This window comes from Cinclus cinclus, chromosome 4 (genome assembly GCF_963662255.1).
Source record: "Cinclus cinclus chromosome 4, bCinCin1.1, whole genome shotgun sequence".
NCBI classification, from domain to species: Eukaryota; Metazoa; Chordata; class Aves; order Passeriformes; family Cinclidae; genus Cinclus; species Cinclus cinclus.
The window spans coordinates 24,910,092-24,933,204 of NC_085049.1; the positions used below are offsets into that span (position 1 = coordinate 24,910,092).

Here is a 23,113-nt window from a genome sequence, read left to right on the forward strand (position 1 = left end):
TAATAGTTAAGGGTGAGCACACATCAAAACTCAGTCATCTTAGTTCAAGCCACATAAAAATAAATCTTCATTTTTACCAGCAGACTAGCTAAGCCATAGCAGAACAGTAACAGTGATTCCACCAAGTGCTTAAAAAGGAGGCATTTTAATAATGTAACATACACCTAGGCTTGATCATAACGTTTATTATTGAAACTATGTCATGAAAAAAAGTCATTCTAAATTTAGATATTTGGCCAGAGAACTAACATGAAACAATATTTATATAATAATCAAGACTATAATTATTCCTACAGACAAAATGAAATATTCTACTGATCCTCAAACCAGATACCTTAGCTCTAAGCTCTTTCACATTTTGCTTTTTCCCCTTCTTTATGAGTAGAAAATACAAGAAACAGAATTTCTATTTTTATGATGCTGCTGATTCTTTCTTACTTTCTTAAAATAAGCAGCAACTGGAAATTAACACAGATGGTTTAATAAAGTAACAAGTCATTTCTTTTTAACCTTTATTGATATTTTAGGAAAGACTATCATAAAATGGTAAAATACACATTTTTAATTTAATTTAATTAGTACAATTTATCTTATATATTGCATTGTGAGATTTCTGGGCTAGATCCTGCTCTCCTGAAGTGATTTTCCATTTAAACCTGTGCACAAAGGATCCTGCACTTAAACTGACCAGTGAAGTTTTTTGCACAACTTGTGCAGGCAGCCCCTAGTCAAAGAGGATGCTCTGTAGGATTTGCATCTCCTGAAGGCAAAACTTTTTGGTGGAGTAACACTGATGTCCTCATGGCTGATAGGTAAAGCCTGGGAAAGATCAGGCAGGAGAAAGTGTTCCTCTGCATTCTCTAGAAAAGAAAAGAAGAGAGTGATCAGTACAAGTTTTCTCCTTTGACTTTTTTTTTCCTCTTTACTCCCCTTGATTTGACTGGCCCTCATATATCCAGTTCCGTGTTCGCCCCAGCTGTAATTTTACATCTGTGTGGTAAGAGCAAGGGATTATCTCCTGGATGCCCTTTAAAGCATCTTCAGGGATCATGGAGCTGTCGCATCCTGTCTTTCTTGGGCAGTTTTCAAGTTCATCGAGTGTCACAGCATATCCAAGTGAGGTTTCTCATAGAACATCATTTTAAGGGAGGTTATATTTCTAAATATAGAAGAAAGTTATGCCATTGTCTGTTAAGGGAAAGGAGAGATGTAGGGCATGTAATAAAAGATGAGAGAAACTGGAAGGAGAATTAATACATTAACTGAAAAATGCAATTGTGGGTTGAGCAAAATGATTAATACGTCTAGGTTTAATTTAGCAAATAATGTTGACCAAAAATAATGTTTTTATTGGAAAGTCTATGATTTTTTTTAGTCCATTTTGGCATATTCCTCTGTAAGCTATTTTACATAGTGCACCTACTACATGAAGTTATGTAGATGCTTAGATTCAAGAGGCTTAAGTAAGATTCAAAGAAGCATCTGAACTTTTGGGTATTGCAAAGTGGATGTAGGGTAATTTATTAATGTGTAATTCTAGCTCACTTGTAGGTGATTTCCTCAATAATACGCTTTTGCTACACTGGTAATTCATGGAAATCTGCTGACAGATTTTTTCCTTATTTTTTAACCAGGGAATGAGTTAATTTAAAAAAAAAATCATTAAATAAAAAAATATTTTTTTTCTAAACAACAAACATTTCTAGATGGTTCTGTTCAACAATCAGGACTCTAGTCAACTTTAGGCATTGTGTAGACATGTAATGGGAAAAAAAGTTTACTGTCCAAAATGTCCACAGGCTTTTCTTTTAGTAGCTGGGAATTACATTAATTGTTTAGTATAGAAAAAAGGCAAGTATACATAAAAAAAGGAAAGACAAGCTCTTAAAAGAATATATGCACATGTGCTTGATTGCCAAAATGTGGCATGTCGGAAGACTACTGTCCATTTTTGTGGAGGATTGCTTTGCTTTCTGGAAACTGGAAAAACCTTTTTAATCTCTGATTTAAAATCTCTGATTTCTCTGTTACATACATTACTTGCCTGGTCTAGCAGTGAAATAAGACCAGAAGTGTTGTCTGTGGTCTAGTTAGGATGATCTTCAGATGTATTAATGGTGCTTGGATAAAAGTTCATTAACCTTTTGCTGTCTTTTAAAAGTCAGTCTTGAACCCAAGTCTTCCCTCAGTTGGCTTGGCACACAATGGAGAATGCTCCTTTATTCCCTTCAGGTTTCCTGTCAACTTGGCTCTTAATAAGCCAAACCATGGAGATTTTTGACAGCTAAGAGAAGAGGCATTCCAGGCAGAAAGAGTTCCATATTCTCCCTCTAATTACTACTATTTAATTTCTACTGCCATTGTAACTGGGTGATGCCCGCTTGATGCTCAGTTCATTTGATGCTGTCAATTATTGTGCTGCACATGAGGAAGCAGTGTAGGTCACTTCCTTGAATGCCTACCCAGTTGTCCCACAGAACTCAGCCAATTCAGACAGAAAGGGAGACTGAAGATTAAAAGTTGTAGAGGCCCAGGGTGCTTATTGCCCATTACCTCCTACCCACTTTTTAATATTCTGTGTTGTGCATATCAGGGGTTCTGTGGTCCTCAGCTGCCTTGTTTGATGTTTTTTGTGGCTCCTTCCTGCTCAGTGACCTTTTCATGGATCCAGCTCCATCTGCCCTCAGAAGATCCATCAGTTCAGCATTTTAATTAAACTGAATGCAGCTTGGGTAACTGATAATGCAGGAGGCTCATTTGCAGAAGACTTGTAGGGTTCAAGAGGAATGAAGTCAGACTAGATTAGACTTAGCAAAGATTCCTAAAGATTGTTCAAATCCATCTGCCAAACTGGATCAAACAATATAGAGCTCACCATCCCGAGGGCAGCTGCAGGATACAAGCTCAGCCAGGGAGAATTCTTCTCTCAGAACTTAAAGGAGAGAAGGACTGAGAATGATGGCAAAAGATGATGTCTGAGAGAGACAGGGACTTTCCTTTGTGGCTTCTTTCAGAAGTGAATTAGAGCAAGAGGAAGGGCCACAGGCTTCTAGCATGGTGTAAAATGTACAACCATGTGTATAATATAGATGCTCCATTTCTGCCCTGGGACTTAACAAAGAAGCTGTGTCCCCAGACACTCTTGTGCCCAAATAAAGCAATCTCCCAGCACGCTGCACCAAGATATAGAGGAACTGTGACGGCCCTTGCTGAGCTCCTAGAGTCAAATGGCACAGCAAATCAAATTTTGAATCAGGAGAAACTAAATTTCTAAGTGTCATTGAGCAAAAGTGACATCTCAACTATGACTTTTCCACAAACATCCGTAAAGTGCTACCTCACTTTGCAGTGTCCCATAGATGTTTTGTAATAGCAAGATGTGGATTATTTTGTTCAGTTGACTTGCTGTTTTGCATCATTTCACCTGCATTTCATCATTTGATTTGCATCTTGTGATCCACCCTTAAGGGGAAGGAGCCTGACAACAGGATTTTGGGATAGTCAGCTGGGAATGTCAGGGGGTTTAGTAGCAATGTGGTACTACATGTTCATAATGTGCCACCAGCTGTGACTGAAGGATCAATTCCTGTGCAGGAATAGGTTTGTGCCAAACCCAGGTGATCTCACAGATGTGTGTTCAGGAGGCAGAACGTTCCCTTCCCATCCCCACCTGGAGATGGAGAATTTTCTTGGCTGTGTGACACTCGCTCAGCCCTTCTCAGCACTCTGGCATATTTAACTAGAGCGGTGTTACGCTGGGGTTATGTGCCTGCATGGCAAACATTTCTCCTTCCTGCTGTCTCATTGTCATGGTGACCCAGCAATGGGGTGGGCTCTCCACTTCCTCCAAACAGGCCCCCATCCTTCAGCATTCAGACGTAGCAAAGAAATGTGGCACTTACACGCTTAAATACTTGCAGTGGGAGTATCAGAAATGCCTGAGTGGTGAATGATCTGTCCAGTAACTCAGCTCTGAAACGTCCTTTATCATTAAGCAATCTAGAAAAAAAAATTAAAAAGCAGGAGCATAGAGACTAATGAAAAATCTCAGTGAAAGAATTGCATCAAAGTTTATTTAAAATAAAATGGAAATTTTGCATTGGCTGTGCTAGCTTGATACAGTAATTATGGGTTTTTTTATCTTGCTTAATTACAGCCTATTACAACAGGAAAATGCATTTTAAATCAGTTTTGAGTACACAAAAAGTGAAACCTTGAAAGTGAATTAAATTTTGAAAATGGAATTGTTTCCATGAGAAAAGAGTTTTTTAGAGAATGAGTTTCAATGAAACAAAGTATGTCATGTTTTGTTAAATATTAACTGAAAGGTTTCATTATATTAAATGCTTTAAATTAATGCTTGACATCAGTTTGGTGTAAGATTATGACTCAGATGCTGAAGGCTTTCCTCTCTTTTCATTCAGAACACACTAACACTAAGTGAAAAGCTCACAGTGAACAGTTTAGCTGGCCAATTTGGCTTTGTTTTCTGGCTGCAAAGTATCTGTGAACAGTTATGATTTCCTCCATACTTCCATTAATGGAAATTAATTAAAATTTGTTTTAGTTTCTTTTTCTCTAAATTGGATTAAATTGACTTAGCACTTAGAATTGCATCTTGTCAGTCTCAGTCAATTCATATGAAACAGAAAATTTTTCGTCTCTTTCAAAAAAGAGCACAGGTTATTTTTACTATTTATTATTAGTCATATATAGGTGTTACTCTCGTACATCCACTATGCCTGAATTACAATAATACCTTCATTTCACTGTGATTGATTAAGTAAACTTCAGAGTGGTATGGATTTTTCTATTTGTTGCCTAAATGCAGTGTTTTTGCTGTTGGAGTACCTTTGATAAATTTGGGGTTTTTTGAGTAATTGCCCTGATCAATTTGACTTTTTTTTTTTTACATGTAAGTAAAAATTAGACAGTAAAATATAACCCAGTGCAATAAAACCTCAGAAAATGTATGCATCAGTCAAGTTTACACTAAGGCAGATAAAACTTTGATGGCTTATATGACCACATTTCTCACAACAATAGGTGTCTCAATGCCTTTAGTGTCAGGACTGTAAGTTTGAAACAGGCCCTCTGAACTAAGATGGATCTGACCTAAGAGAAAAATACGAGACAGGCCCAAATGATTTCATGTGAATGAAGTTTTTTTTCTTCCTTAGTTGTAAAGTGATCTCACTGAAAGTAGTCACCCAAATACAAAGCTTTCCTTGGTTGAATTTGTTCACATACATCAGTGTTTTAAATGGAAAAGAATTTAAATTATCTCCTGAAGAGTTTAAACTTTAACATTTAGAGGCAAAAGAGGCAAATCTGTTCATAGCTACTGCTGTAGATTACTCCTGCCTTGATTGCACAGCTTCTTTCTCCCATGAGCAGTGTGGACAATATCTGTGAAGGTCCACACAATGAAAGGAGTATCAGTGGCCTTAGAGCAGGTCCTGGGCTTGTAAAAAGAGCTTTTCCTAGCTCACCTTTCTCTAGCAACATCAATTTTTTTTTTTAATACATGTGAAGAGGTCAGTTCACCTCCCTCCACACAAACACATAGCGTTTTTGAGGAACATAATCATTATGAGCCATTAGAAAAAGGAAAAAAAAAAGAGAAACAGAAAAAACATGCATGCAAATGTTGTGAGAGTATAAACTCAAACGAAAGAAGTTGCTGACAGTCATCACCTCCTCTGCAGTCAGAGTGCTGTGGTACCAGCAAATAGCATAAATGTCAGCTTCAAAATTACAAGCAGCAGTGGATTTCTGAAGAGGATGTCTGGCAAAGCCAGAAAGGGCAGAGACCTGCTTGTCTTATTCCCTTTTCTTCTGATTACTTTTTCCTTGATCATTGCACCATAACCATCTGTTTACATGTCTTATCTTTGAGAGAATTTAGGTTGTTAATAGAGTGATTGTACTGTTACATTTGATTCTGGTTCATAATGTCAGTGCTTCATGCCAAAGAAATTTGGTGTACAGCGCATTAAATTTTGTAACATTCTGCTGAAATAGTGCCTTGGATTCATAGTTTGGTTTGGAAAGGAGCATATGGGAAATGGTCCCTTAGCTTTACCTTAGTCAAAGGTACGATGACAGGGAGTGAGGGCAGCTTTTCCTTTAAGCTGATAAGCAGCATCTCTGCTTGCTGCACATAAATGAAGGTATCTGGGCTGGATCACTCTGGGATATCCCACAGCTGAAGTGTGCATGTTACTTAGAGTCTGTCAAAAGTACCTAGGGGAAAGACAGGATTGCTCTCAGCCTGCTTTAAGTTACTCTGCTGGGAAAAAAATGCCCAACTTTGCAAGTAGAATGAGGTTGAGATACTCTGAGTGCTTAGACTCTATGAAGAAGCTGACCTGTGTACATAAACCATTTTAACCATGATCCTTGGGAGTGGCAAGTAGTACAAATGTTTTGAGGTAAAAAGTCAGATACACTTCTGATATTTTAGTGGAAAATTTCTCAGAAATTTCAGAAAAGTGAATGTTCATGGGATCTCAAGTCAAGAACCTCAGTAGAAAAGGTGCTGAAAATTGCTGTTTCATTTTTAAAACAGAGGTTCTCATCCTCAGGCCTTTGTGTAGGCTCCACCTGATCTCCAAGGCCACTGTTGTTCCCACTGTGGATACCCAAGAATCTCCATCGTCCCTCCTATGCATCAGCCCTCAGGAGGTATCAAATTTGATTTCAGGGGGCATCGAATTCGATTTTGCGCTTCACTTGGCTTTTACTTCTCTCAGGAATCCCTCAGTGAACTGCATTCTAGAATATAGTCAGAAGAATAGGTGGCCCAAAGGGAAAATAAGCACATCAGCCTTTGTTAATTCCTGATGAGATTAGAGGTCCTACATCATATGGCTCAGCTACCTCCTATTTGTACAAGCTTAAAGAGATGTGCATTGGGAAATAACATGGGACAGCTGGCACCCTCTGAACTCATATCTTATTGAAATATCATGCTCCTAAGGACATGGAAAGAGTTTAGTCCCAACCTGTAGGGTACTCACTTTGCTTGCCTTGGAAAGAGCCTTTCCACTTCCCCTCAGAGTCTAATAAGGAGTACAGTGCCTCTCCTTGAGCTCAATAATAGAAACTAAATATAAGAACAAGTATTAATATAGTGGTGCAAAGAGGCCTGTGTTGTCCATTCAGATGTGGAAGTCAGTGCAGGACAAATTCTCAGTCCCTCTTTGGTTTTCTTCAGTGTTCCTCCCTCTGAAAAGCATCCTACTCCAGAGGAATCAGAGGGCCTTGATCTTCTTCAGTGGCAAGCCAAAGCTAAAGGATTTTGTCAAATGATTTTGTCAAAGCCAATCCACAAGCTGTCTGAAGTCGGGGGTAAAGTTTTAGAAGTTAGCTATTAAAGTATGTGTTGTTTTTAGCAACTCTTAAGTGTTTACTGAAGTGGTTGATTTTGAGCCATTCTTCCCACCACCCCCTGACAGCTTTCTCATCAACTTCAGCCAAGAATAAACCTCCCAATAATCAAATCAATATATAGTTTCCATCATTCATTATAAACAACTCTACTTCTATCAGATTCCTTACACACCTCTGCGTTCAAGCTGCAGCACCATACCCTCCTGGTGTTTGCTACCAGAAATAAGTGCATGTTCAAAAATAAGCACCATTTGAACTTGCTTCTCTGTACCTGCAAGCAAAGGGCTATCAGAAAATAGATCAGCTGTAATCACAAGCCATATATCAAAACTTTGCCCTCTCCATGCATAAGGCAAATACATAAAGCAAATACAAATCTTGTGGCTGAGGTCTATCTTTTATCCAAAAACAAGGAAAAAAATAAATATAAAAAACCTCTTATGTCTTTGTGTGGACAGAGGGCCATCTTTGCTTTGCAAGAGAAGTTGGTGCCTAAATTACTTCATGAACATGAGAACTGATGTCAAGAATGATAGCAGTGAAAATGTGGGTTCTGCAGTAATTAGATTAGTGCTTTTAGGAGGAAAGAAAAACATTATTTGAAAATAATCATTTTCTATATATGCGGTGCACAGATTAAATGAGCAATTAAATGTTCCATTAAAATAGCCTAACTTCCTTAAAATTACCTCCAGACCAACCAGTTCTGACCATTATCCAGTACTTCTGCACAGTTTCAGGGTTTGGAGACCACATGCCATTCTCAGGAAGCAAGCAGGAAGCCTTCTTGGTAAAGGCAGATTTGTATGAATCCCAGACTGCTCAACTGATTTATAGAAACCAGAAGAATTTTTTGAAAAATGTTGCAGCAGCTAGATCACTCTCTCTCTTCCCCTTCCCAAGACTCCTCTTTTTCTGACAAAACCATATGATTAAACAAAAGAGGCATTTGTGACAAACAAATAACCACAGGCAGCCAGTGGGTGATTTCATGCTGTGAAACAATACATGTGTCTGCCCAACCAAAGAAAAAGTAACAAAAACCACATTAAATGAGAGGAAAATTAGGAATTTTATCATGAAAACAGTGGTCCTGTTCAGGGCTTGAATACTGGCAAGACTTTCAGAATACACACTTTGGGGAAGCCCCCGGAAGACTCTTATAGTTGGACCCACTAAAATCCTCTACAGGGAAGCTTTTGGCACATCAATCAACCCCATGCATGCTGCAGAGAAAACAGGTAGGCTTGTAGTTGGTGAAAGAAGAAAACATGAAGGGAACTTACTTGATAGAATTGACAAGTGAAAGACTAAAGCCAAAAGGGAATATTAAAATACAGAGGCAGTTTTGAGGTTATTTTTTGTTTGATAGGACTCTAAGTGAGGTGCAAGACCATCTGTGTCCAAAATAAACCATCATGAAGATCAGAGGGAAAACTGAGTAAGCAATGGGGGAACAATAATCAAGTTCAGCTTATCAGAAGAGATGCTTGTTTTAAAAGATGTGGATAAGACTCTCAAATTGGAGGAGAGCATGAGTTCCCAGGTAGCTACAAAAGCATTTTCAAAATAACTACCTAAATGTGGATTAAAGAAGCAAACATTAAGGCCTTTTTGCTGAGGCTGCTTTTGCTGATGCTATTCCATCAATGTTATCCAGGTCTCCAGACAAAAAACATGCAAGATCAATCCAATGTGAGGAAAACAGCACAGCATCCAGCAGGCAGCTGGAGCAGCTCAGTAGAAAGCTCTGTGTCATGTCCAGTGAGAGAACCACAACCATCTGGGCCAGCACTGCTGCCCTGGAAACAGCTGTTTCAAGACTTGCTAAGGCTGGGGAGTGACTCAAAAGTAGATTTCTTTTTTTTCCCCCACTTTTTCAGAGCAAACAGGGAGTTGACTGTTGTTGGTGTGTGATAAGAGAGGTGATAGAGTATGTGACTGAGGAGAAGGTTCAGAAGGGTTCATGGTAAAACCATAAATACTGGAAGAGTTGGAGAGGGAAAAGGCTGCTGGTCACCAGCAGAAAATGAGTGAATGAGTGGGGCTTGAGGGAAGAAAAGATGGAAGACTCTTGGTGGCAGGTGATGACAGTGGTCAGGAGCCTAGTGTGGCAATCAGAAAAATGAGCAGTTGGACACTCACTGAGGAGTATGTATGTGACTGGTTTAGAGACATAATTGATTCAGACTTTCCTAGAGACAGCTGAAGTTTCAGATCTCAGTGATGAAAAATCAAATTACACATCCGTGATTTTTTTATTAAAACAAAAAAAGACATGCAAATTTTAGGTATCAACAGAGTCGAAATTTGTCAGAAAGAAGAAAATGGAATGAAAAAGAAAAAAAGGGAGAGAGAATGGAGAGCAGAATCCTTCTAACTGCTGTTGCAAATTTGTCTAATCCAGAATATGTATGAAACTTTCACTGCCCCTTCCCTATTTTTAAGGGAACTGCCTTTTAGTTTTTCAGTTGGGCCTTGGGTTTGGGTTTTTTTTGGCTTAAACAGATACAATTCATTTGTCTGCTGTAGACTTGTTCATGACAGACAAATATAATATAACAAATTATCTTCCATTAAAAAATCGCAGGCTTGGGTCAGCTGCCATGTAACTCATTCTGTTTCATTCCCTCCCAAGGGCTCCATCTATCCCCACAAAATAAATTCATGTGTACTAAGTTAAGGTTTTTTTCATGACTAGGCAATATCCCTGTTCCCTGGAAACATGCAGTTGTTATTTGTCTTCATGAACCTCCCCTTTGAAAATGCCAAATCCTTTAAATTAATGCTTCAGAGGGTCATATTTTGCATTTCAGTTGTTGAAAAGACCTTGCATTTATTCAACAATATAAAGCCCCTTGAGGATCAACAATGACGATATATTATGGATATTATGGAAAAGTGTGCTGTGCTTTCTGTTACTTGGGAGTTGATTACTCATATAATCATAACTTCCAACATTCAAAATTCACAGTATTTTTTCATTCTTTTATCATTGCCTTTTTCATCATAAAGTACAGCTTTTTTTTCTTACTATGACTAGATCCTGCTCTCTCAATGATGCCTCTGTCTTCCTGGTACAGAGCAGATCCCTGGCTGATTGAAGTAGTGTCTTCAAAAATTTTTGGAGGGTTAATTTTTGGTCAGCATTCAAATTTCTTTGATTCGTAAAGAGCTATTTAAATTACCATGGGCTAATTGCATTCAAGTGCCCCTGTCAGAAGGAGTAGCTTTATCCCCAGGAAAGCTAGCACAGTTTCACTGGGATTTTAGAGAGAACATCAGTACCTTTAACTGGCCTTAATACCAATTTTATTTAAGTAAACAAACAGTTTTCTAGAAGCAAACTGAGATTCTTGGAAATAAGCACAGGGCTTTCCTGAGCAGTTAATAAATCCAAGGGGGTAAATGAAAACAACCATGAGGAAATGTAAATTGAGTTCATACACTAAATCTAGGGATTCTTGTATCTTGGTCCAGTAGTGCAGCTAGTTCACTTGCCCCTTAGCTCTTCATTCAGACTGTATGGAAAAATTAAATACAGTCAGACCCAGGCCTTGTTTTATCATGACACCTAGTACAGAGAAAATGCCCAGGGATGTCAGCCCCACAGTTCTGTCCGACTTACTCCTAAAGAAACACTGAACTAACTCTTTTATTATTGTTATTCACCTGCAGCAACCCATTTAGTTAGTTCTTCTGCCTCGCCTCTTGCTGCATAAACATTACACATAGAGTTATTCTGGTGCTAGTGGCTGTGTGAATAATTGCATTGCACATGAAGTTATTCTGGTGCTAGTGGCTATGTGAATAATTAAGGCAGGTAAGCAGTCAGCCCATTGTATTTGCACAGTTCTCTCCCACTGTTTTATCCACAGCCTCCAGATCTGCCTGTACTCACCACGTGGCCACGGGTACAGCTGAGTTTCCCAGAATTTGATGTCCTGTGCTTTCCACATGCTCTGTAAAAAACAGAGACACATTCTCTGGTGCCCCCAAGTACACATGTGTAAATGTATGGGAGATTGAACATCACACTTATTTCTCCCTCTCCAGTGTTTTATAAGAAGCATTTTGATCGCCAAAAGCATTTTGATTGATAAAATGTTGTAGGAGGAGGAAAACTAGTTTTATTTCCTGGGATTCCTGTGAGGTTTATCTTTGCTTCTGGCAGTAAAAAGACTGTATCAGTCTGTATCTTTATGTCTCCAGTCCCCTTCACATTCTGGTGTCACAGCCTCAGACAGCTTGCACTGTTTGGGTTCGTAGCATTGCACTAACATGTTTTTAAGGTTAGGAAAGAATTCAGTGTTCAGCAAAAATTTTAAATGAAAATCCTTTCTTTTCACATTAGATTTAGTAAATCCCTTCCCTTTTACAAATGAGAAATCTGGGCCTAACCTATTATGACAGCATTTCTGAGTTTTCCACCTGTGAAGGTTTTTGTGTTTTATAAATCTAATTAACTGTAATAAGAAAATAATGGGACATAATGTTTGTTTTACAAGGTGATTGATCTCTTGGCAGCCTGGCAGACTCTTTTATTGATTGGTTGGTGGATAATGTCAGAGTGGATATGTCCTGGAGGGGAATAGCTGACACCTAAATCCATATGTGACAGATTACCATCTGTGTTGGAAGACAGGTTTCTTCGTGAAATTGCGAAGATAACAGGTGAAAATTGAGAAAGTGACATGAGGGAAATGTGTTGAAACCTGCCTCAACCTTTCCATGCACTAAGAGCATTTACACAAAGCTCTCTATTTTGTGGGCAGCCTGTTTTCAGGATGAGGGAGATTAAATTTTAATTACATTCATTCCTGTCTGCCCAGTCTAGATTTAATCCTGTTAATTAGGAAAATGCCTTGTCCCACAACCTAGCTATAAAGCTAATTAAACAGAGAATCTTCTTTTGCTAGTTAGTGTAACTTCAATTCAGTAATGACTATCATACTTTACAGTTAATTAGCACTGTGGGAGGGAAAATGAGGATGTTGTTGAAAAACAGAACTCAAATTAAAGGTGCTATAATATATGCTTTATTTCATTTTGCAACTATCTGATGCAGGCAAGTTGCACACAATCCTGCCTGCCTCTGTTTCACACTTGTTAAAGAAGAATTAATTAAATGTATCTCTCCTGCAGAAGTGTTGTGTAGGTTTAATGTAATGAAGATAATAAGTTGCTGGCCTTTGAAATCCACAAGTAGAAGGCACAGCATAAATAGAGTTATTCCACCCTGAAACATGCAAGAGGCAATGAACTGCAGTTTCAGGTGGTGTGGTGGAAGAGCAATTGCACCTCCTAAAGTAAACATGGCCCTAACAGTCCTGCAGAGATTCACAAAATCTTCCAGTGCAAACCACTACCAGCGTGGAACCAGGTAGTTCCAGGTTCCCAGGAAGCCCAAACCAGAAATTTCAAACAACTGTAATTTGACTTAAAAAATTTGACAGCAAATTATGTGGATTCATAACACCTTGTTCCATAATAGTGTATTTTAAAGTATTGGTCCTGAGAATACCAAGTAATAATTATCAATCCCCAATTTTTCAAATGAAGTAAAGCAGGGAAGTGTTACACCTTTCCCAAATGTTGGGTAAATCCATTGTAAAACTGGAACTAATACTTAAAATTCCCTGGAAAGTAACCACACAACAGCTGGATAGAACAGCAGAGCTTGTGTTCTACTTTGATTTAGATTTTCTCATAGTGGCACTGATCCAATGAATCTGGGGATATGAAATTATCTTTCTACCTTAATGAGATATCCACGGCATGCCTTATTTAAGATGCTATGCAATATTACATTTAGAGTATTGCAGGTGGAGCCTGGTAGCTTCTGCTTATGTAAATCCTGAGTTTACAAGTTTTGAGAAGTGGCAGGCAGATATCAAAATAATTTCAGTCTGAGCATTGGTGGCTCTGTAATATTTGTAGCAGAGAACAGCATGCAGTACAAGGTGTTTTGTGCAAGCCTGTGCTGGTTGGCACCCTAGGGTAACCTGCTGAGTTGTACACTGGGCTTGGACTCAAGTGTGGATGAGTTAGTTATTTTTCCTGTTCCTCTATTTCCCCACCTCTGGCACGGGGTTAAAAAGTGTTGTGGCTGCCTTAGAAAGTAGTCTGTGGTCTGTGCGCATCAGGGAACTAATATCTGTGTCAACAAGGCAACACTAGTTCCAGATTTTAGGGGACACTGGTGATTTGTAAAACCATGAGAAAGAGCAAGGGAAGAAAAGCAAAGGAAAATTAGGAAATCAGGGAATAAAAGGACTAGCAAACCAGCCCACCTCGCAGAAAATATATTTATACTGATGTCCACTGTACACTGGTAATAACATTACTAATTCCAGCACTCTGGCTTTCATTATTAAAAACAAGAAGGTTATGGAGTTTCAGTAATTATTTTAGGTTGCTCTGGGAGTGTATTATTTTCTTGGAGTTAGGTAGCATTTTAAATCTGCAAAGGATTAGACAGACACAATGGGTTCAAATATTTGCCCAGCCATTGAAAGAAGGATCCTCACTTCCGCTGTGATGAGGCTTTGGAAATCTCCATCTCCATCATTGTTCAACAGCTAACTGAAGATTGCATGTTGATGACCCTTTCAGTTGCCTTTAATCAGCTTATGGGAAATATTAAGTTCTAAGTTATCTAAAATCCCAGCTTTTTAATTTGTTCCCTGGCTTGTATGCAGCAAGGCAAATCTCTGTGGGTTTCTATGAGCACACACAAGTGCATACATGCACCCTGATCAGAACCAGCTCCTTTCAAACATAAATTGCACTGAGCAGAGCTTAAAAAAAAGTGCAAGTGGAACAGGAGCAGGCATTCCCATTCATCTTCACAAGATCATGAAAAGAAAAATAAGTCTGCCTGTTTAGCCGAGTCAAATTGTAGGTATGCAACTTAGCACAAAGCGTCTGAGTTTCTATACTTTTATGTAAAGCTGAAAAGCTTCATTTAAAGCTAATTCCACTGCCTCCCTCACATTTTCAGATCCTCAGTAAAAAATGGGATCATCTATTATTTTAGATTATAATAATTTTATTATATTAATTCTATTTACAAACCCAGGGTTTGTTTCTGGGTTCACATGGACGCACAGCTTTTGTGATGGTGTTGCTGAGCTCCATCTTCAGACAAATATTTGCAATTGGGATTTTTCCTTCAAATATTACATACAACCTTAAATAAGGTGTTGGCTTCCTTGTTGCAAATCTTAACTTTGTTTTTTTTTTTTTTTTTTTGTATTTAATTGCTTTGGAATTGAATGAACCATTTTCAGAGCTAACAGGAGGTTTGAGTGCTGAGTTGTTTATTACACCATACCTTCACCTGACAGTTTTGACCATAATTTTCAGTGCTTCTGTGGCTTCTCACTGGCCTGTATTTTCATATCTGCACGTGTCTCATTTTGGTATTTTGTAGCAGAGCATCAGCTTGTATGAGCAAGGTATCATTTAATAATATTGACTTACTGCATTGGGAGAAATCCCTTGGGATTTTATTCCCAATGCCCTGAAAGCCCATCAGATCTCCCAGTCTGAAGTGACTCCCACAGTATCATCAGGGTATTTTATGTACAACCCTCATGGAGGAAACACAGCTCTTTATATCCTTTTGCATTTCTGAGGATAAAGGGGAGCAGAGCCTGTGGGAAGTTGGAGCTGTTTTTCTGCAACCTGCCTCTGAAGGAGCCACTTGAGAACTATGTTTGAAGAGAGCAGGTTTATGACTGCTCCACAGACAGTCCCAATAATAGTAGGGGAATATTTGACTAAGTAATGTCAAAGCTGGTAGAGACACCACAATGGGTTTCCACTGTGTATTTTTGCCCAACATGAGAGGCAGACACGCTTATCCTCTATGAAGTTCAAAGAGGCATTTGACAAAGTTGGGTACCAGTGAGTTTAAAGATGAATGGGGCCTCATCTTCTCACGCAGTGGAATAATTTATTTTCACATGGCTCATAACACAAATTATTTATAGCCAAGGAAAGAAAAATAGTGGGGATACTGACTTTTTGCAATTTCTCTGAACCAGTAAGACATGATACATACAATTGGGTACTGCTCTCTTCCAAGTGAAATGCAGCAATGTGCTGCTCTCCACAGAGTGAAATAATTTTTACATGCCTTGTCAGTCTCGCTATGGCCATGGAAAGAAATACAGTGAAAGCAGAGACATTGGCACTGTTTATGTTATTTAGAATGTTTTTGCAGCTAACAGTTTTGACCTCTATTCTGTTTTGATGGTCCGTTTCAAAAGGTCATGTCATGTTTTCCAGTTAGAAGAAATGAATAAATACTTTCTTTTCCTGTGGACTCTCCCAGGTTTAATCCAGATCCTGGTTCAGAATTATTCCAAATAATTGCTAGTGTAAAGCTAATATGCTGCATTGTCAGTGGAATTACAGTTATTAATAGCCTAAAATCTACACTCTGATGCCAGCAGGGTTTCATTTTTGTGCCTTATGGTCATGAGAGACACAGAAAAGAGACTGGAAACACATGTGAAATCTAGGGGCCATCATTTAAAACATCAATCGTTACTTCAGAATGGTACTTGACAGGCTGCAAGTAATTTCTACTTCAAGCAGTCTCAGGCAGCAGAGTAGCCCAAAGGTCATGTTGTTCTTATCACGGGTAAAAGATACTTTCTTTCATGATGGATGACTGTTCTGTGTGTTTATGATGCATAACTTAATAGTAATTTTAATTCACAATTCCATTTGTCCCACAGTTTTGTCAGGGCAAGCTAAACTGTAGTTAGATACACCTTTGCTGTTTAAAAGGATGGGAACTTTCATGGTAATCCATCCTAACACCCACACCACAGTCACAGCTGCACCTTAGGGAGCTGGCAGTAATCACTTCTACAAAAAGAAATGCCAGGCTGCAGGAATTGGGCCAAAAATTCTTGTCTTTTCACTGCCAGTCTTGACCTGTGCAGATGATCACAGCTGAAACCAAAAGGGTTGCTGCCTCCAGTCTCGTGGTGTTATGTAGAGTGACCCTCAGTGTTCTTCACCAGATTTATCAGGTTGGGAGCTCAGTGTTATCTCTTGTTGGCCAGCCAAATTCCAGAACTGCAGGACCACAGACAACAAACAGACTCGTGATTTTGGAGCACCTTGGGAACTTTGTTACCCAGGACACAAAGATTTGAGCTGGCTTTACACAAAGCACTCAGGACTTTCCACAGCTGCTGCCTACAATTTACCCTCTTTTTTTTTAATTAGATTGAATGCAAAAGCTCCTCCTCTGCAGAACCAGACACTGAAGTAATAAGCAGCAGTATTAGTTCAGAGGGTCTGAGAACAGATTTCCCATCTCCTTGCCATAAGTGCAACTCATAAGAAAACCTTTATAACAATATACATTCTTATTTGACCCCTGGACATAATTCTGTGAGTTTGTGTGCAACAAAGTCCTCTTTAGAAATGATGGCTGAATTTGCCTCTCAGCTATTCAAATTTTTAGATCTACCATTTCACTCCTCTTGCTGCTGTTTCTATTTTACATGCAGAAATGTGGTACAAACCATGCCATGTCGGAATCTTATGTTTCCAGAAATTAATGAATTACTTCCACTAAGCATCCTTCTAAATTCAAATAATTTTTAAAGCATGCCCTTCATTCACCATCATCTTGCTGGTTTTGATAAATTTCCAGCTTCATATATTAGACCTTTTGGCATCTGGATTTGCATTTTGCAAGATTTGCTCTTTAAATAGCCAGCAGTTACCTCAAAGTTTCAAAGATCTTCTAGCAAGAAGCTTTTCAAAAGGAAACATAGCTCTCCATTTAGTTCCCTGAAAGATTTTGTTTTCAATTCCAGAAGTGGGCAGCCAAGGCTCAATGGCACATTATTATTTCTTCACTGTATGCATTCATAAAAAGAGCTACATTTTTTTTGCAGTGTTCTTCTCCTGAAAGGTAATACAAGTGCTTTTTTTTTTTTTTTCCTTTTTCAAATAAGCATGGATCCATGGTTTTATAACTGGGGGAGAATGGAAAGATACTTTGTATTTCAAATGAGGTTTTGTGGCCTGTAAAATACTTACTTCACAACCTTTTATGGACTGGAAAAGAGATTGGTCATTCCAGTTGTTCAACACCTCTGGGAGAAGTTAAAAGGAGAAGGAAGTAGAATCATCAGTAAGAATTTTAGAACAGAGGTCTTGCCAAGTTCATCCATCCACTTCGTAATCACTGTTTGAATTAAGAGGCATTGATCCTGTCCTTCATACATACACACACACATATACACTATATAGGGCTTTCAAATAAAGGCAATAGGTGCTTTGTCTTCAGAATAACTGAAGAAGCAACATTTCACATGTGCTCACAGTTAGTTCCTTTTCTGCTACGCCAAGTGAAAAAAGCTTTATACATGAAAATACTGTGTCACTGTGTCACTGAATAATGAGCAAAATAGCATATAATGCTCATTCTGAAAAAATGTATCCTTGCATTTGTTTGTGTAAGGATAGGAGTATTTCTTCAGAATTCAAGTATCTTCATGTTTGTTATTATTTCAATCTTTCGTGTGTTTTTATGTTTTGATAGTTCCTATACAAGGTAAAACGATTCACGTCCTTCAAAGGTTGAAGTCTGCTGTCAGGCAGTGCACTCCATCTACAAAGAAGCTTCCCTGAATGCTCCCTAACACCAAAGTACCTCAGCTTGGGTCATCTGTTGGTTCCAGTTCTGAGAGAAACATCTCTATCTCCTGAACAGCTCAGCCCATAGCTCTCCTTGTAAGCCTTGTGAGATAGGTCTGGGAAGGGACACATCTGACAGCCTGATTCCTGACAGGGACAGCAGCCTCCTTGGGGATCTGAGTATATGCCTGTATTCCTGCCCTGAATGACTGAATTGCTGTCACAAACTACATTTTTTCTGTCCTGAACTAAGTCTTTGCTCTTCATTCTTTACAGATATTGATGAGTGTTTGGTAAACAATGGTGGCTGTGACCATTTCTGCCGAAACACGGTTGGCAGCTTTGAGTGCAGCTGCCAGAAAGGATATAAACTGCTCACAGATGAAAGGACCTGCCAAGGTAATACCTCATTAACCTTACTCTTCATATAATGAGAATGTTACTTGCAGTGGATTTTTTTGTTGTTGTTTTTATACTTAAGTCATTTGTACTACACATTTTCATTGTACTGTCATAGGAAGTAAGGTTAGGAAACACCTGTGAGATCTCTGTTTTCTGAGGTGGGATTAGAAGATTATTGGAAATGTCTTGTTTCAATGTTTTTAGTACTAGGAATGCCAGTGTCCTGTTGAAGTGTAAAAATCCAAATGGCATAGTGGAATAGCCTCAGGCAAAGAGTCTTATGTTCAAATCCTCTCATTTGCTATGATCTGAATGGGACAGAGGTTTATCTTATTTAGACCAGAGTCATTTATAGGAACCGACTGTAATACAGCATTTGCAAAATTTGAACTAAAAAAAAGGGGTTTAATTTGTGAGCTCACCTTTGCCTGAGAAAAGCTGTTTATGAAGGGATAATGGTGGTGTTTTGTGGGAATTAAAATGAAGCATGTTTTTCATCATTTGCTGTGCATGTCAAGATTTGTTATCTAAGTCATCTGATGTTATGTGTTCTGTGACTTATTAAGTGCATAACCATTTGCAAGTGCTGACCATGTAGCTTTGGAGAAATGGCACTTAAACTCTGTATCTTTACTTTTTAAAAAAACCCATAGAAAAGACTAGAAATATGAGCATGCATCAAAAGAGAGAGAAAGGGAAGGATGATATATTCAACTAAAATTTGCACAGAAAATGCCATTTTATTAATACATTAATATTTTCATGGATTTTGAATGAGTAAAAGTAATGAAGTCCAAAACACCGTTAGTATTTTAGATCTTTTTTTGTTTAACCACAAAAGAGAAACCACTGTCTGAAGATATATGTGTCATTCTGAATTTTTCCATTGCTTCTCATTGGTACTTCCATCCATCATTTGAGAGGCCACCTCCACCCTGACTGTGTGATTAGGCACAAAGGATTTAGTGAAAAGTTGGTTTCAAGCTGGACAGGGTGGAAAGAGCTGAGATTAGCACAGTTTGTATCTCATGCCACATGATTCAGCAGAAATAACACTGTAGGATCATGTCAGACACAGGGAAGTTGCCAGGTTTTGATTTACCTGCTAAAATCAGAGACAGAATATTAAAAAGAAACATTCCCTTCATGATGTATTTAAAGGTGGTTGGGAAAACCTTGTTCATGAATTTCATGTGTGATGACATTCTCTCACTGTGGTATCAGTTTGAGGTTTCACCATTGAACTGATTTTTATTACACCAGGGGAAAATCTCAAGAAAAGTTAGGCAAGAGGTGGTGCAGAATGTATTTGTTCATTATGCAGAGGATTAATAGCAGGCTGTAGAAGCTCCCTGTAAATAATCAGGTTTCTGTCACGATAGTGAGAATCTAGAAGCAGCACTGTAAATGCTGTTCAAGTGAGTTTTGTTTTTTCATGTGCCAGAGCTCCAGAATGAGAGAGTCACCAGTAACAATACACACCCTGCAAGGACTAAAGCAGGATCTGATCTTCTCCCTCTCATGTGATCAGACATGGAATTACAGCCATGATCTGGCCACGCTGCTTTTCCTATTGTCAGTGAGGAAGGGAAGGTGCTCATCTTGCCTCCATATTGACTGATAAACTGTAGCTTGTCTGTTGCTGTAAAAGATAGATTAGTGCAAGCCCAGGGAGTTTTGGGGCTGGACAAGTTCCTCCATCCCAGAAACTCTGGTTCTTCATACCATGAGATGGGGAGGACAAAGTCATTTCCCGTTTAAAGTCTGAGATATTTGGGCCCCAGCAAACATACATGATGCTGCTTTGTGGAGGGATTGTTGTGATAATTTAGTTCCTGTCTGGTGCTTAAGGTGGTAACTGGTGACTCATCATGCAGTCAATATTAGCCTGCTAATAAAGAGAAAAGGAAAGTGAATGTAGAGCAAGAAATCACTGATGTATGGATCACCTGCACTTTGCTTCTTCCCCTGCGAGAAGAATATAGTCAGGGGAAGTGGTTATAGTTATTAATGTCAGGTCCATCAGGAAAATGTGGTTTGGGGTTAGTGACTCTCCTGGGATATAAATCATCCACATTTTGTTTTTTGTAACAGCCAGTCAACACTGACCGTAAAACATTAATGAGAGATTCAGGGAAATTTATTTTCGGCATATTAGCCTTTCCAATGAGTGAAACAGAACAGTCTAATTTCTGTTTATAAAAGATGCTGTTGTTCATGTTACATCTGTTGTTTTGATTCATAATAGAGTTTCCATGATTTATGATCTTTCTGTCAACATTGCCCTTCTCTTCTGGTTTTCATTTTTTAAATAAAGATTTCTTTCAGTTACTAATCAACATGTTTACAAAACACTCATTTAGGGTCTTAGAAGTCTGCATTGTTTGGGACTGGGTCCTGCTTAGTTCAGGTGGCCTCCCCAGTGTATAGAGCATTCATCTCCAAACACATTCATCATTAATATCAGCACAAGGCAATTCTACATATTTCAATATAAAATGTTCCTTCATATTCCCAGTGAAATTCTGAAGTTGTCCCACCTCACCTAATTTCCTTCATGTCCCTTCATTGTAGACCTCATAGCTGACTTTGAGATTGCAGGGAAATTGTATCAGTTGCAGACTTTGTTCTGGTTGTTTGCAGAGCTCCCACCCTGGTCGTACCAATTGCCTTCCCCACATTCATGCTGTCTGTGAAGATGAAAGCTTCTCTTTCAGTTTTTAGGCTGGAAGGGTGAAGCCAAATACAGCAGCTGGCCTAAGATCACACATACAAATGCCTGGACTGCCCAGAGAATAAATCTCCAATTTTTGTAAATCTGTCCCTGCTCATTTGCCCATAACAAGATATTATTTTTCTCTTGTGTTTATGTTCATATCCTGATAGGAGAATTCCTTGATTTTTTTCAGGAACTCGGAAACTTGGTGCTCTCTTGGTGCCACCCTGTGTGTTGAGTGCCTGTATAAGCAGCCCTTGCTTTTGGAAGGGGCCTTAAAATGTTCTGCATTTGTCTGTTTACAGCTAAACCATTTTTAGCCCTGGCTGCAAAGAAAACCATTGTCAATCACAGATTACTTCTGCTAGGGAGTGGTTCTCACGCTGTGGCTCCTTGTTAGACAAGGAGAATGTGGGGGGTTCCCTTCCTTTCCCCTCCCCTGCATTCCAACCATTTAAAAGGAAACTTATTTGTAACCCAGAAGGTGAAGAATCCAAACTGCCCTGCCAGTAATATTGTGGAGACTGGTAGTTTTCCCATAGTCTCTCTTTTCTGTTCAGACTTAAAAATAGATTCCCCCCCCCCCCCCCCACCTTTGACGGGGAAATCACTGTATGACAATACCAAACCTATCTACTGTGTATTATTTTAATTGATCCTTTAAGTCTAGGGTACTGAAAATACTTTGGTGCAGGAAGAAACAGTTGGATCTATTTGTATAATCCTAGCAAAAAGAGGTATGTATTTCCTTTGAACATAAAGGAGAAAAATAACATGTAAAAATAACATAGCTATATTTATAGGAAGGAGAGCTTGTGTTTGTAACCTTTTTGGTAATTAATGGAAGGACAACATCTCATTGGTTCTAGAATGACATCAGCGACAAGCAAGCAGGCAAGACTTGCTTCAGTGAAATAAAGCTGCAATGGATGTGTGTAAGCTCAGACATAATTACCTTAATCCTCAGCCAGTATGAGTTTTAGAGCCAGTTAACTTAATTGCTTATTCAGTTTCTGTTTGTTGTGCAGTGATCTTGAAAAAAAATCAACAATAAGCAGTCTCTCTGCTCCACTCAAGTTCAAGCTTCATTAAGCACCCAGAAAAATGTGTGAAATTCTATCATAAATAATTTTCCTGATCTAGGCATTGCTTTTTTGCAAAACAAGACAGTGAGAGACAGCGTACACATTTGTTATAAATCTCTCCAGGGAGTGGTAGAGATAGAAAGATGTGTTACCTTGAGGGAAAAAAAGTGCTTTTAGTTGATCCGGTGATCAACATGTAATATTTTGGGCTGCTAAATCCACACTCACCCTCTGCCCTTCACTACCTCAGTTCAAAATAGAGACAAATCTTCCTACGCTGAGGAATTTAAAATTTTGCAGGGGACAAAAGCTCAAGGCATTTGCATCATTCTGGTTCACTTACAGCCTTCAGAGCAGGCTTTAAGTAGAGTTTGATGATATCACAGACATGATAAAGTCTACTCAAGTTGCCTTCTCACCAACCATTTGAATCAATACAGGCACTGTAATAAAAGGAGATGACTGTCCACCAGGGAACAGTTCTTCCATGACATGTGGACTACCTGCATGGGCCACCTGGCTTTTTTGGGCCTTCTTTACAGCCAGAGATGACAGCATTTTTTGTTTGCTTTGAAGTATTGCCAGTTTGACTGTTGGCTACTCTTACCTTCTTACCAGATTTTAAACAAATGTAATTGACTCTTTTGTAGCCAGGCATTGGAACACAGGGTCTCACAGGCTTCTGTTGATATTGCTGGTGTCTGTCCAAAGGAGATTCAGTGATGCATGTTTCCACAATAAGAAATCCCAAACAGAATTTGCCTCATTGCTTCATGAATAATTGAATTTTTCCTCTAGAGATTTTCTATGGGCACTTTTTGCTATATTTGGATAGCTACTA

At 38.8% G+C, this 23,113-nt stretch overlaps 1 protein-coding gene across 1 annotated transcript in view; it reads left to right on the top strand.

Annotated features, from left to right (window-relative positions):
• SCUBE1 (signal peptide, CUB domain and EGF like domain containing 1) overlaps positions 1 to 23,113 on the top strand; it is a 185,764-nt gene that overhangs the window by 124,320 nt on the left and 38,331 nt on the right. The window contains exon 9 of the mRNA XM_062490920.1: positions 18,346 to 18,468. Within this exon, the coding sequence (XP_062346904.1) occupies positions 18,346 to 18,468 (123 nt within the window). The remainder of the gene's footprint in view (positions 1 to 18,345; positions 18,469 to 23,113) is intronic.